At 39.6% G+C, this 15,639-nt stretch overlaps 1 protein-coding gene across 1 annotated transcript; it reads left to right on the top strand.

Moving 5' to 3' along the window:
• Positions 1-1,094: 1,094 nt before the first annotated feature.
• On the top strand, positions 1,095-11,075 carry LOC139458204 (protein turtle homolog B-like). Its single transcript, XM_071239551.1, has 13 exons — positions 1,095-1,137; positions 1,354-1,692; positions 3,799-4,080; positions 5,914-6,174; positions 7,847-8,125; positions 8,402-8,698; positions 8,882-9,178; positions 9,679-9,840; positions 10,171-10,189; positions 10,353-10,405; positions 10,511-10,600; positions 10,739-10,849; positions 11,053-11,075. Exons 1-13 carry the CDS (start codon positions 1,095-1,097, stop codon positions 11,073-11,075), a joined length of 2,256 nt encoding a protein of 751 aa, XP_071095652.1.
• Positions 11,076-15,639: the final 4,564 nt, after the last annotated feature.

The following is a 15,639-nucleotide window of genomic DNA, read 5'->3' as shown; positions in this document are numbered from 1 at the left end:
ATTTAACAAAGCCGCTGTACATGTATGTAACACTGAACCTGAACCCATATGCCGCAGATTGACTCAGCTATATTTAGCCACTACTGAAGTAGTTTTAAGCGACTGGTATACATGTAAACACGACCTTGTATATAACTTCCGTGTTGATCTACCCGGTCACACACGACGACTGTAGCAACGATTTGTGTCTGGCAACTTGAAGTCTCAGCAGGTATGTACTCTGCTATATTTCCAGTCTTACCATATGACATCTTATGTGTCTAAGTGAATTGAGGTGGGGTAAACTGAGTTTTAACGTCGTGTTCAAGGTTACATGATTACTGCACATATAGCGACGTGCATGCCTGTTTGTAAATATGTAAATGTTTGTGTTAGTGTGTCTATCTCTCGTTCGGACAGATGCTTTATCCACAAGACCACTGAGGCGGTCTGCTTACACAAGTATGCAAATATGTATGCATATAATGTGAACGCAGGACAGAAGGTGTACTTTAGATTCAGATGTACATTATTACCTATTGTGGATACTTATATTTTGTACATATTCAAATCTGGCCTAAAAGGAAATATTGTAAATAGTTACTTTTTTGTCAAGGCTAGAGAATCATCAAAGATGTATCATTTGGCGTCGAAGGTATTTTTAAGATATTCATCCTTGATCCTAATAGTTGATATTACAAAACTGATACTAGTATACATGTTATCTGGTTAATTGTCTTTCTGTCAAGTTGACAGCGGCGTGTGAGTTTGTGTGTAGGTTTGTGTACGTGCGTGTGAACGTATGTGTGGGTCCGGGTGAATGCAGGGTATATAGTGCTTGCCCACTGAGTTATCATGCTACAGTTTTACATGGATACACAACTCAGGCCCACTGTACTGACTCCAAGCCGACCAGTCCTTATTTTATTCGTTCAATGCCGAGTTCCATGCAGTGAAACAACAAGCACTATCTTTGAGCATATTTTGATTGACTACAATAGGGAGGCGGAACTCTCATACACTTTTATAATGGACACTCAAACCCACATCAAAATGTGTGACAGACGCTGAACCTTCATTTCAGGTTTCACCGAGGTGCCAGACAGACAACAAGCATGGTGAAGATAGCTGCTGTTTCTATAATATATGCCGTTGCAGGTATGTATTTCGTATAAGTGTGATAACTGTAATCTTAGTTTACTATTTTCCCTCCTCGTTTGTGTTGATTGGTGATTTAACAGTAATTAACTTACATACTAGAGATAAATGGAATACCTCCTAGTTTAATCATCAGAGCAAGTCAAACAGAACGTGACTTTGAGTAAAGTATCTCATGAATGACATTCTAAATAGCCAAATATTTTCTTCCTGTAGGTGTTGTGTCAGTGGCACCCAGTGCCAGTCCAGTGTTGTCTGCAGTGTCTGACACAGCCAGGTTCAGCTGGGAGATTCCACAGGGAGGTCTGGGGTCAGGTGTTAACTTCTACACTGTCAGTCCTGCTGGTGTCGCTGTGTTTGTAGTGACAGCTGCTGGGGCATCTCTTGTGTTTGGCAACTACAGAGTCAGACTGGAGTACCAGGGGAACATAGCAGCCAGGAATGTCACCTTCACCCTCAGCAACATCCAGACATCTGACGCAGGGACATACACGTGTGGGGCTGGAGGGGCTACTCCTGTCATACAGAACTGTGGACAGAAACTTGTTGTCCTGGGTGAGTGGCTATTTAATCAGTTGCTGTTTTGTAGACGGTTACCATAGTTTAGCCCCCTATATATTCAACTATGCGTAAGAAATACTAGTCTAACAATGAAAAGTAAACATAATCGTCCGTGTATTTGAATATAGACCATGTAGTCCTAATTCGGCCGATTGCTCAAGCCAGCACTTTCATATATATTATCTATCAATCTAATCGATTATCAAAACCACAATTTTCTTTAAACATTAAGTATCCTTCTTTTTGTAAAGAGGTATGTAAAGGCACAAAACAATATCAGCAACGCATGATCGCTTTCATTAGTGGGATACAATATCAGACACCTGTATGACAGTCAGATAGCATTCAGGGATACAGAAGTTGTATGTGCGTGCGTGCGTGCGTGGGTGCGTGGGTGCGTATGTGCGTGTGTGTTTGTCTGTCTATCTGTGTATCTGATATTACATACCACGAATCAACTACCTTGTCTGCACAGTTTCATCCAATTGGTGGATAGCACTTCATTGTTCATTACATAACAGCAAAGTGAAAACTCGTTTACGCTCAACACTAAGGTAGCGCCCAAACAATCCTCTTTCCAATAAACATACATCCATCAGAGCTGTTTGAAAACTTAAAAAACCTTTCATCACGTGACTTCCGTCAGGCATCTCCTGATCACGCGAGTAACGACTTTGTTTTTGTACCCCATCATACCTGTGTTCTTCCTCTCTAATAATTGTAATAGATTTCCCAGGTAACAAACGGTTGTAATGTAAGGTTAATGTCGCCTGCATGACAACACTGGTATAAGTGGTACTGATGCCAGAAGGATATTTGCAACTTTGTAGTGCTGGAATTGAAGACAAATGTAACAGCAAAGCTTAATTTCGTGTTAGCGCATCTTCCACCAGTAAAATGATTACATGTAGTCAAAGCAAAAAGAAAACCTGATCTCGAACACAAGCTTGCCTATTGATGAAAGAAACTAATATTGGTGAGTTAACACTATTAAAGTGGGGGGACGTATCATTTTGTTTAATCCACAAGGACATGTGAGTGAGAGCAAAAAATCGTAATCAGTGTGAATATTTGATGACCCACGGTCATTTTGTCTAGCATGCCTAAATGACGCAACGCTTACTGTGCATTGCGCTCATAAAATATACATTTTCAACCCGTCACTACAAATGCAGTGCACGTTTTAAATAAAATCAAATAATGTGTATAAATGTATTTCCTTCTGGAACAAAAGAACACACGTCTTTTCAGTTGCACCATGGTCATCACTTCGGGACACGAACTGCTCCGCTACAGACGACTGTGCCATCTATAACTTAAAGTTGTATTAATCATGCGTGGATAGAGGTCTTTGGACTAAGAGGGATGCATTTTGGTTTTTGGCAATTCGCGTTTAAAAAAAGGAGTAATTTCTGTAAGGTATATTTAACCAAACAATCACGTAGCCTCTGTGTGTGTGATTGTTGTTGATATCACGTTTGTACTGTTAGATCCTAACATGGATGTTGATACCACGTTTATACTGTTAGATCCTAACATGGTTGTTGATATCCCGTTTGTACTGTTAGATCTCAACATGGTTGTTGATATCCCGTTTGTACTGTTAGATCCTAACATGGTTGTTGATATTACGTTTGTACTGTTAGATCCTAACATGGTTTTAAATGTAGAAAACGTAACCTTCTCACAAATGCTTATCTTTTAAGATGTATTACATTTTGTCAGTATGAAGATGATTATATGACTTAAAGATGGTGTTGATGTCAACAAAATAACATGGCGCTTGGAAGACCCGGATTCGACTCTCTAACCGTGTAAAATATGAGAAAGCCATTTGTATTAACCCCTCTGTGTTATGAGTGGAATTTTGCTAAAATAACATTAACCAAACTCATACACTCACTAACGCAATCACCCACTTTTTGATTCACTCACTCTAGAACTATATCTCTCTCTCTCTCTCTCTCTTTCTCTCTATATATATATATATATATATATATATATATATATATACATACAGAGAGAGAGAGAGAGAGAGAGAGAGAGAGAGAGAGAGAGAGAGAGAGAGAGAGAACTCTTATATATGAAGTCTTTTGAAAGGCAAGCCCACCACTCCTGGCCGTCCAGTGTCAACAACTCCCGTCTACAACCAGCAAGTGACCTTGACCTGCAGCTCCACCTCTACCACTGTCCCAGCTGACCATGGGCTGACCTTGACCTACACCTGGCAGCGTGACAACACTGACATCACATATACCTCCCCTGGTTCCCCCTACACCTTCACATTGAGTTCCCGGGACAGTCACAGCTACAGATGTAGAGCCAGAGAAAGTCAGGGTCTGGAGTCAGAGTGGAGCCAGGGGTACAACATGGAGCCTCAGTGTGAGTGATGTAAACACATTACCGATTCATGCAAAGCTCAATCATCGTTGGCCAAAATGAACAGCTATCACACATACAATAATAAAACACAAATAGCAACAAGAACTACTTTGTTCAACGAAACTGAAAGAAAGTGTCATTGACATTTAGCTTGGTATATAGTATATGGCTGTTCCCATTCCAGCTGTAGTTAAGGGGTCTACTAAATTAATTTGTACGTCACCCACTGTTGCAAAATCATTATGGGACTATTTTTGGTCATCAGCTGGTCCTTCATATGGATGAGTCGGCAGCACTGCAGAACTGTCTGTGTCTACTTATACTTTTATCTCTTATTATCTACTGATATTAGACTCCCGGTAGACTCTTGCGATTTTCATGGTCCCTAGTACGGTGATCTCCCTTAAGTTACTGACGATCTCTAGCCCATTTTTATATTGTGTTGTTCACTGATACTTATGGCTTTTATATATTCTTAACTAGATTTAAATCGGATCTGTGATGTTCTAGTTATTGTACTGTCCATCGAGGACAGCTTTTTATTTAGTCTAAATATATGTATTATTAACGTTCTTCTTGTCACGATATGGCTGAAATACTGCCGATATGACGTTAAATCTTAACTCACTCACTCACTCTTGTGGTCAACATGGACTCCCCGAACCTTCACAGGCTAGATGTTTCCCCTGAATGCAGAAGTGTCTAAACTTAGGTTAGTCTGTCAAAAACGTGTTTTACTAAAACAAAATGTTTAAAACATATAATAATATAATGTAATATGAATTTATTATGTACACGTTGGAGATATCACAATTTAATAAACAAATAGTTGTATTGCATACTGTGTAATAACATCATATCCGAACGGGACTATTTGTGGTCATCAGCTGATCGTTGGAACAGAGGCGTCCGTAACCCATTGCAACTGTACACAATGTTTACTCTGCTACCAGACGGATAGCCTATTCAAGAAAGAAACTTTTAAAATTCACGAAGCAAGGCATAAAATGCTTCGTCTGAAAATTGGCTGTATTATCGACATAAATATTTGAATTTGTCCATGGGCTTTTGCAGTCGCCTATGATCTTTTGCAGGGTCTTTTGGGAATAAATACACTTGAAATGGAGATGTACATGGACATTCTTATTCCACTATTACAAAAACTGTGGCAGCATAAAGTTCCAGAGCATCACTAATAAACAAAACGTTATGTCAAACCATCATCACAAAATGCATCATACTTACGACCTTGAACTTCATTTTACAAATAAGAGTAGGCCCAATGGACAAAATGGACAGCAACTAAAAATGTGAACCGATGCAATCCCCTGTCTTAGTGCACCATTATTGGTAATGCCATACACTGTTGCGTTGTTCTTTTCTCGAAACACCCTAGCATACTCTGAAACGAGTTTGGAAATATAGACTGACGGACTCAAAGGGAGCTTGACCATTTGCCAGCATCACCTGTGTTTCAAAGGAGAATTGGCTTATTTGTAAATATAGACATCAACAGACTACAGTCAAGTTTCCCGATAATTTTTTTCTCACAGCCAGTCGCCTTCAACATATGTAATAACCATGAACAAAAAATGTATTAAATTTCTATATACCATGCTGAACAATTATATTTTGATAGCCACACCAAACAGTGGAACGTTTAAACAATAGCTCATTCATGTGCATGCTGCTATTAAATACACGCTCTGTTGTCATATAGGTTTCAAAGTGATTTTCTGAATATCATAAACTCATCAGTGTTTACCACGTGTGTGTTCTCGTATATCTGTATCTTGTATCACGGTATCAATGTCACGGCGCCATGTATTCCAGACGGGCCCTACCAGATCTCCCTGACCCCCTCCACCTCCTCCTACACTGTGACAGAACACCAGGCTTTTCCATCAATCACGTGCTCCGCCCTCTGTAGACCAGGATGTAGCTACAGGTGGTTACACAATGGAACAGCCTTCAGCAGTGGAGCCACTCTGAGTCTAGGACAAACTGACAGATCTAAGACAGGCTCCTACAGATGTCAGCCTTCTAATACACACGGAAGAAGTGACAGTGTCACTGTCAGTGTTGATGTTCAGTGTAAGTATATAGTCTACACTGGTGACAGTGTTACAGTCAGTGTTGATGTTCAGTGTAAGTATATAGAATACACTGATGACAGTGTTACAGTCAGTGTTGATGTTCAGTGTAAGTATATAGTCTACACTGGTGACAGTGTTACAGTCAGTGTTGATGTTCAGTGTAAGTATATAGAATACACTGCTGACAGTGTTACAGTCAGTGTTGATGTTCAGTGTAAGTATATAGAATACACTTCTGACAGTGTTACAGTCAGTGTTGATGTTCAGTATAAGTATATAGTCTACACTGGTGACAGTGTTACAGTCAGTGTTGACCTTCAGTGTAAGTATATAGTCTACACTGGTGACAGTGTTACAGTCAGTGTTGATGTTCAGTGTAAGTATATAGTCTACACTGCTGACAGTGTTACAGTCAGTGTTGACCTTCAGTGTAAGTATATAGTCTACACTGGTGACAGTGTTACAGTCAGTGTTGATGTTCAGTGTAAGTATATAGTCTACACTGGTGACAGTGTTACAGTCAGTGTTGATGTTCAATGTAAGTATATAGTCTACACTGGTGACAGCGTTACAGTCAGTATTGACCTTCAGTGTAAGTATATAGTCTATACTGGTGACAGTGTTACAGTCAGTGTTGATGTTCAGTGTAAGTATATAGTCTACACTGGTGACAGTGTTACAGTCAGTGTTGATGTTCAGTGTAAGTATATAGTCTACACTGGTGACAGTGTTACAGTCAGTGTTGATGTTCAGTGTAAGTATATAGAATACACTGCTGACAGTGTTACAGTCAGTGTTGATGTTCAGTGTAAGTATATAGTCTACACTGGTGACAGTGTTACAGTCAGTGTTGATGTTCAGTGTAAGTATATAGTCTACACTGGTGACAGTGTTACAGTCAGTGTTGATGTTCAGTGTGAGTATATAGTCTACACTGCTGACAGTGTTACAGTCAGTGTTGACCTTCAGTGTAAGTATATAGTCTACACTGGTGACAGTGTTACAGTCAGTGTTGATGTTCAGTGTAAGTATATAGAATACACTGGTGACAGTGTTACAGTCAGTGTTTATGTTCAGTGTAAGTATATAGTCTACACTGGTGACAGTGTTACAGTCAGTGTTGATGTTCAATGTAAGTATATAGTCTACACTGGTGACAGCGTTACAGTCAGTATTGACCTTCAGTGTAAGTATATAGTCTATACTGGTGACAGTGTTACAGTCAGTGTTGACCTTCAGTGTAAGTATATAGTCTATACTGGTGACAGTGTTACAGTCAGTGTTGACCTTCAGTGTAAGTATATAGTCTATACTGGTGACAGTGTTACAGTCAGTGTGACCTTCAGTGTAAGTATATAGTCTATACTGGTGACAGTGTTACAGTCAGTGTTGATGTTCAGTGTAAGTATATAGTCTACACTGGTGACAGTGTTACAGTCAGTGTTGACCTTCAGTGTAAGTATACTATGGTGTACTGTTTCAATGTTCACTATTAAGATGAGTAAACCATACTTATGGTTTTTCATCTTTAAACGTAAATGTGTTAATGCATGTGCTGTATGTGGCAAAAGAATAATTGTTACTTTTACAGTTAACCCCGTAGGAAGTGTATTCAATGTACATCCTATAACTTTCATGCTAATGATGCAACAAGTCATATTTATTTTCAGACCCAGCGAGTGTAGTCGTGTTCACCGCCAATTCACTCAGCGGCACATTGACAGTTAACGAGTCTGATCCGGTGACGTTACGATGCCAGGTTGATAGTAATCCAAGGTCTGTCATCAGGTTACTGAATGGAACTGAGGAGTTGACATGGGCAGATAATTCCCTAACAGCAGAATATAGACTGGAGTCAGCAGACTGTAGACAAAGAGGGAACTACTCCTGTACTGCCACTAACAACATCGGGGCACCTGTCAGACAGAGGGTGGAGTTGTTGGTCAAATGTAATCTATTTGTATATTCTATACGGATTGTAGTGTTGTGATGATTTCCATTGATGGTTTATGTCGTAACTTTTTCTGTGTTAATAACGCTGTTAAATAAATGGCCGGCCTACGGTATGCATGTATACTTGTGTTATCATGTCTCTAATGTTGATACTGCAAAGTTGAAATATCAACAAAAGGCTCCTGGAGGAGAATTTGGTTTTCATCATACTCTACCGTAAACGGATATTATTTGTTCCAGAGCCATGACATATGCTGTCTACATTTAACCAGGTCCCCTTCGACTAGATGGTCCAGTTGCCCAGCAACTGAAATACGCCGCTAGACTGGCCGGTAACGTGAACGTGTCTGTGTCAGTCCTGGCCTACCCCCTTCCTACATTCACCTGGAGTAGAACCACCAGCACCAGCCAGGACCTCACTGGTTCCTCCAGCCCTGCCTCCGACATCTCAGTCACTGCCAGACTACACCTTACTAACCTCCAACTGCAGGACTTCGGGGACTACAGTCTGACAGTCAACAATGGTGAAGGCGGTTCGGTGACATACACAGTCAGCATAGTGACTGAAGGTGAGCCGCGATATTCTGATGTATCATTCAATATTTCAGGATGCACTTGTTCATATGTTGCAATACCTCTCGCTGGCTGTTGTTTAGACATTACTTCTACGCTGTACAACTAAAGAGTTTAACATTACCACATTCTTTGAGAAAGCTAAGATAGCATTCCTTTTTATATTAATTTGTTGTAAGGACCACCACAGATACCTACACAGTTTAGAGATTTGGATAATGCAACAACATCGTCGGTATGGTTATCCTGGCTGCCCGGTTTCAATGGTGGCCAACTTCAGACGTTTCTGCTTGAACATCATCAGTTTGGCACAAGAATTTGGACTGTCTACAAGACCTATGCAGACACCGGCAAGATGATGGTGGTGGAAGTGACTGGGCTTACACCGGGACATATTTACATATTCCGACTACATGCTAAAAATGACTATGTGGATTCTAGTAGATATGTATTAGTACAAACTAGGACTGCTGGAGGTATGTGTCACTCAAGTAGAATCACAAATTGTTTAATCTGATTATCAGTTAAATGTAATAAACAACTCATCACCATAAAGAATTTAATATACAAGCTTATGTTGTATTTGGAAGTTTTACTTTTTCCCTGCTTATGTGGATAAATATAACTCGTCCTTTTGATGCTGAAATTATTTCTTATTTTGAAGTAATTTCAGTAATGTTCAATATATCTAATAAAGTTTTGAAAGGTTCTATTCATTCAACGTGAACATGTGTATATGGGTTCGAGGCAAAAAGTTGTGACCTACATATCTTTTAGAAATGTCAGTATAAAAAATACAAGACATCACGTTTACACATATGTTCAGATTCGAAACTATGTTTTCTGTGTCATCACCCACCAATCACCAATTTGTTTGTTTGAAAGTAGGAAACTGGAAACGAATATCCTTTCACCCGTTTAGAATGACATACGCGGATTAGCACTTCGTCTGATATGATTTTGTTTTACATTGTAGATCCACCAAATCAGCAAAAACTCGAAACTCCATGTTCGTATACAGGGGTAATAGCAGGATCCACAGTAGGAACCTTTCTTCTTACCCTGCTCATTGGGGGAATTGTTCTGATGGCACTGTACAGAAAGGGCTACAGGCCTAGGCTCGGACATGTTCTGACAGGTATACCGCTAACATTCCATTGTAAAATGATTGTCAAAAGGAATAATTGCATAGTGATTATCCATGATATTGATGAATGCGTTTGATAGAATGATTGTCAGGTCAAGGATTTACTAATTTGCATGTATTCGACATTAATGTTGACAGAAAGGACACATTTGTCCCAACAAATGTTTGATTAAAGGTTGCTATCTATATGTTAAAATGCAGTCGTTTAGAGTTTACTTGATCTTTGCCGCTGTAGGTTTCCTTTATGAATGACGAATTTGTTATGCCATGTGTGATGTGTGTTTAACATTATGTACAATGTGGCTATTTTTTGTTTTCCAGAAACTGCATTACGAAAAAGGTATTATAAATGTCAAAGTTAAATATAACAACGTACGTAATATGTGAAAATAGTAAATAAGGTAAAGAGGCATAACAAGACAACTAAAAACGTATATCACATACTGAAGTTAATCGTTCCATTACATTATGTGTTTTTAGAAATCAACCTATTATTTTTGCAGCACCAGGAATCCTGAAACTGTAGAAATGGACAACAGAGGGTATTCATCATTAGGTATGTACAAGGTACTGGGTGTTTCCCTTTTGCTGAAATTACCATTATATATGGATCTGTTTTGCACTAAAATCAATACAATATTTTTACATTGTTTTGTTTCAGATCAAATAAATGGTCCAGTCCAGTATTCAAATTTGGAGGAATCAGAAAAACAACCGTATTCACAGTTGAAGATTTATGAGAATACAAAAGGTGGATATAGATTTTTGCATTTTTCCCCAATACTGTTTAAGTTAAGCATTCCAGTGTAGGTAATATTGAAGGGCTAGTTAGAAGAATGAGTTGTGATTCGGTTTTGTTGTTGTAATACGTAATGAATTATATCTTCAGCGGATGCTGCAGCTGTTGCAAGCACTTATGAAGGCATCACAGAGACCCCCCCTGTGACCTATGAGTCCATCAAACAATCTCCATACCAGAACACTGGAGCAAATTCTCAAGGTAACCAAAACATGAAACAATCATGTTGGAATTGTATGTCATTGCCATGGATAAACTGTGGGCAAACACAGAAGCATTAAACAGAAGCATATGCCTTCTTTTCTATCCTAATGTAAACACGTTTAGCATTTCATGTTATTAAGAGTGATATGAAATCTGTCACATAATCTATGTTTACTTACATGTAGTTCTATTCTTTACAGGTTCTGACCATGACAATAAGTAACGAAGAAGGAAGACGTCAATATATCAGATTCAGTAACAGACCAAGGAACACATGCAACATATTACATTCCTTTCCTTTGCAACTGAGTCAAAAAATCATTAGACCAGTGAAGATCCGGGGTAGAATAAGTCTTCAGCAACCCGTGCCTGCTGTAAAAGGCGACTACGTTTGTCATAAGAAGCGTCTAACGGGATCGGGCGGTCATGCTCGCTGAGTTGGTTAGATCGGTGCTCATGATGTCATCACTGGTTTGTCTGGTCCAGTCTCGATTATTTACAGGCCTTTGTTACATAGCTTGAATATTGCTGAGTGCGGCGTTAAACAACAATCCAACAACAAAACATCGTTATTACTCACTTCACGTTTTCAGACCGCCACCGTGGTCTAGTGGTAGAGCGTCCGCCCGGAGAGCGGAAGGTCCGGGGTTCGATCACTGGCCGCGTCATTCCAAAAGATGGTACTTGTTGTTACCCTGTCTGGTGCTCGGCATTTAGGGGCTAAAACAAGGACTGGTCGGCTCTAAGTCAGAGTGGGATATTTGTGGGAAACTGCGGCATGGTATCTCAGTGAGCTAGCACTATAAATCGGCGTCAGTCCAGACTAGTTCAAGCAGCCACAGAAACACATGCACGTCGCTATATAAGTGCAATAATCTTGGGAGCGACGTTAAACCCCATTTCGCTTCACCACCACACGTTTTCAATACATTGTTTCATGTTTGCTCGATAAAAGCACAGTTACAGAAACCAACGTTCACCATGGCGAGTATGTTAAAGGAGCTCAGTCAAATTATGTTGGTTATCCTCATGTCTATATATGTATCGCCTTTGTCACTGAATATGTCACATAGCAAATAAATATATTTTCAAAATAATTTAACAAAACGCTTTGATGATCACGTTAACATAATGGAAACATTGCTGATGAAATATTGTTATCAGTGTCAGATTTCTGGGACTTCAACCTGTTTCTATTATTTAGTGCGAAGCAGCATTTGTTGTTGAAACTAAATGATGAAACCTGATCAGCCAGGTTTTGTTGTTAGTTTTAAACATGCAGTCGTATAAAGTCAGGTATTGTCATCACTTAACCAGATGCCAGGACTGCAATATTATGATAAATAATTCACCTTAATTCAGGAGGTGAGGTGATGTGAACTGGAGTTTAACGTCGCAATAGTATTGTCCTTATTTAGCGACGTGCCATCGAGCGTTTGTGTGCGTGTGAGAGCGTGTGTACGTGTTTAAGTACGTGCCTGTGTGAGTAAAGGGTGTGTATGTGTATACTTCTTTGTACAAGTCATAACTGCAGACCGCCATTGACAGCCAACTGAGATACACTGCCTCGTGTTAACATGGATTCCCCACTCAGAAACAGTATCCTGCCCCTGATCCCCGACAAGCACTTGTTTTATCTGGGGGGCACGGGTGGCCCAGTCGTCTAAGGCGCCGCGATTCGCTGTGCAGAGTTGCGTCCCTTGGGCACGCCAGAAACCTATGATTGTGGGTTCGAATCCCGGTTCGCCCCAATTATGTTTCTAGGTTTGTCAGCACCATACCCGTGCTCGTGGGTTTCACCGAAGTGGTAAACGTCTGAGACCTGCATCACTTCGGGCTTTCCTCCCACATTAAGCTGACACGCCGTGATGTAACTGGAATACTGTTAAAAGCGGCGTTAAACCCAACTCACTCACTCACTCACTTGTTTTATCTTTAAATGCCGAGCACCAAGCAGGGAAGCAACAAGTTCTATTTTTTAAGTTTTTTTGGTATGACACGACAAGGGATCGAACCACAGACCTTCCAATCTTTGGGCAGACCTTCTGATCACTAGATCACAGGGGCAGAACAAAAAAACGCACGAATATCACACAAGTGACAATGCATACCACAACTCTCACTGTGTTGTTTACATTGCTATAAACTGCCTCTTTATCAGTCGATGTGGTTACTTTGCAAATGTGTTATGAATCACATTCTCAGTCGAGCCCAAATCAGAGACAAGTACATACGAAGTCATGACAGAAGCTCCTCCAGAGTCCATAAACGCATCTCCATATCAGAACAGCGGCGCTCAATCTCGAGGTAACCATTATTTAGAATATTTATATCCCTGAAAATAATTGAAAGCTTGCATAATATATTGTACACAAGAAGCAATTTAAGTTTCAAAAACCTTCGTTTCCTCTTGTGTCCTGGTGTACAACACGTTTACCCTGTCATCGTTTGACAACTTAGAAATTAGTTTCCGGATCTTCATTCCATGTGATGCAGTTTCAGATCCTGACTATGGGAACAAGTAAACAAGAAGTAGATGTGAAGATATCACTGGAAGGAAAAACACAGAGCGTGAACTGAAAATTATGTTTACCTTTCATATAGTATATTTTTTTACGTCAACATATGACTGTTATCTTATAGAAGTTGCCTTTATCATTCAATATCCAAAAGAAGTGGGACGCCCAAGCAGGTATCAATAAATTACATGAAATTAAACCAAATATTGGTTACACCTACTTGGGCTGTCAGTCCAGATTTGAAGAGGTCATTATGCGACGATGTCATATTGGCCATTCGATATATACCCACGAGTATTTGTTAAAAGGTGAGGATCCTCCGTTTTGTATCCCTTGTGATGAAAGAATCACGGTCAAGCATGTCCTGATTGACTGTATTGATTTTTTCCATCACAAGGGATAAATATTTCAGTGTCAAAACAGTCAAGGACCTTTTTAGTAAAGTTAATTCTCATTTAATACTGTGTTTTTTAAAAGAAATAGAACTTATTCATCAATTTTGATGTATTTACTGTATTGTTTTAAATATTGGTAGTGCTAATTCATAACTTTGATTTTTAGTGGCTGTACCTTCAAGGGGGGTTGAAGTAGCGTAAAATTATTGTTCCCCTAAGGGGGTATGTAAGTCACACATCATTCGAAGTATTTATATGCATGCCAGAACTTTAACACGTAGAATTTTCGTCATTTTAATATTAGGCTTAACTGGTAAGGTATCGCCAGTGACTGAAGGGATGATATAAATCCAACCAGGGTCCATGCAGGAAGCAAAGGCACTGTAAGTTCCCATGATCCCTGGCATGGTGATCTTCCTTTAGTTACTGACGATCTCTAGCCCATTTTTATATTGTGTTGTTAATTCTTTCTGCTTTTAACTTTTCCTCCACTTGTTTTAAATAGACTCTGTGATATTCTAGTTATTGTACTGTCCTTTGATGACAGGTTTTTATAAAGTCTACATATGTGTGTTATTAATGTATTACTTCTCGTCACGATATGTTTGAAATATTGCCGATGTGACGTTAAATATTAACTCACTCACTATCATTCAATATATTTTTGCTTTGCATTATATTGACATATATAAGATAGCTACGCAAAACAACCACAAACGACAATGAAGAACAAAGCGTGATGTATTACACGATAAACACATTGTTATATTATGACCTCATTTCTGGAGATTCGAGCATGCGCTCACCACTTGATGAGTTCGTATATTTGATGACGTTATTATAGAGTGAGTGAGTGAGTGAGTGAGTATGGTTTTACGCCGCTTTTAGCAATATTCCAGCAATATCACGGCGGGGGACACCAGAAATGGGCTTCACACATTGTACCCATGTCGGGAATCGAACCCGGGTTTTGGCGTGGCGAGCGAACGCTTTAACCACTAGGCTACCCGACCGCCCCTTATTATAGAGAGGGGATCCGGAGTGTCTAGTGATTTGTGTCCAATGGATGAAGATGGGCAACGCAGTAAACCCGATCGCCCAACGATGGCACCCAAAAGCGTGACAATCGTTTTTTTTGGAAAAAGGTAAAGATAATCAACTCTACGATTGCAAGAATATACGAGATCTACCGACCTGTGCATAACATGGACATGAACGACATTGCCGTGGTCGGATTCTATTGAGGGAGTCATCATTATCAAAATATGTGTAAACGTATTTTAAAATTGCACAATTTTATCTTCACTCTTCGAGAGCCTGTGAATAATATCGATATCAAATTTGCGAAATAAACGATAATAATTCGTGGTCGTTGTTTATAATAAGATAAAACACTGCACCCATCATGGTTTCTTCTCCCTGCACTGCACTCCCTGTTGTCATTCATTTCTTAAATAGCACAACATATTGTTATATCCCCAACACTTGCATTGGCTTTACGTGACTGACACAAACTTTATAGTACTATAATTCTGTGTCCCCTTTTCATAACTTTGTTTACAAAAAGTTGATACCTTACCTGTTTAGCAGATGAGCACATGCGAGGAGATTGGCTATGAATGATCTCCCAAAGCAATTTTTTTGTCCGTTTATAGCGCTCCTATTTAGTGCTTAGAACATTTTAGGATTTCACTTATAGTCTGTAATGACATCCTGCCAGGTGAGCTTGCCTACCCAAATTAACATTTCAATCTCATTCTTACATATGACTACACCCTTCCATTTGTGCTTGTCCAGCGTGGCCACTGGCTGATCTACAGGGATCAACTTCCTAAAGTTATTAAGACTGATACCGGCGATAATCGTCCCCGAT

This window comes from Haliotis cracherodii, unplaced genomic scaffold (assembly GCF_022045235.1).
Source record: "Haliotis cracherodii isolate W230 unplaced genomic scaffold, xgHalCrac1.p SCAF_12, whole genome shotgun sequence".
In the NCBI taxonomy this organism is placed as follows: domain Eukaryota; kingdom Metazoa; phylum Mollusca; class Gastropoda; order Lepetellida; family Haliotidae; genus Haliotis; species Haliotis cracherodii.
This window is presented reverse-complemented; position numbering and strand designations above follow the sequence as displayed.

Excerpts from the sequence above, each read along its gene's own strand:
- LOC139458204 (XM_071239551.1), top strand. The coding sequence starts at position 1,095 with ATGGTGAAGATAGCTGCTGTTTCTATAATATATGCCGTTGCAG. Across the intron at positions 6,175-7,846 it reads TGTCAGTGTTGATGTTCAGT|ACCCAGCGAGTGTAGTCGTG; the intron begins GTAAGTATATAG and ends ATTTATTTTCAG. Across the intron at positions 10,601-10,738 it reads GATTTATGAGAATACAAAAG|CGGATGCTGCAGCTGTTGCA; the intron begins GTGGATATAGAT and ends TTATATCTTCAG.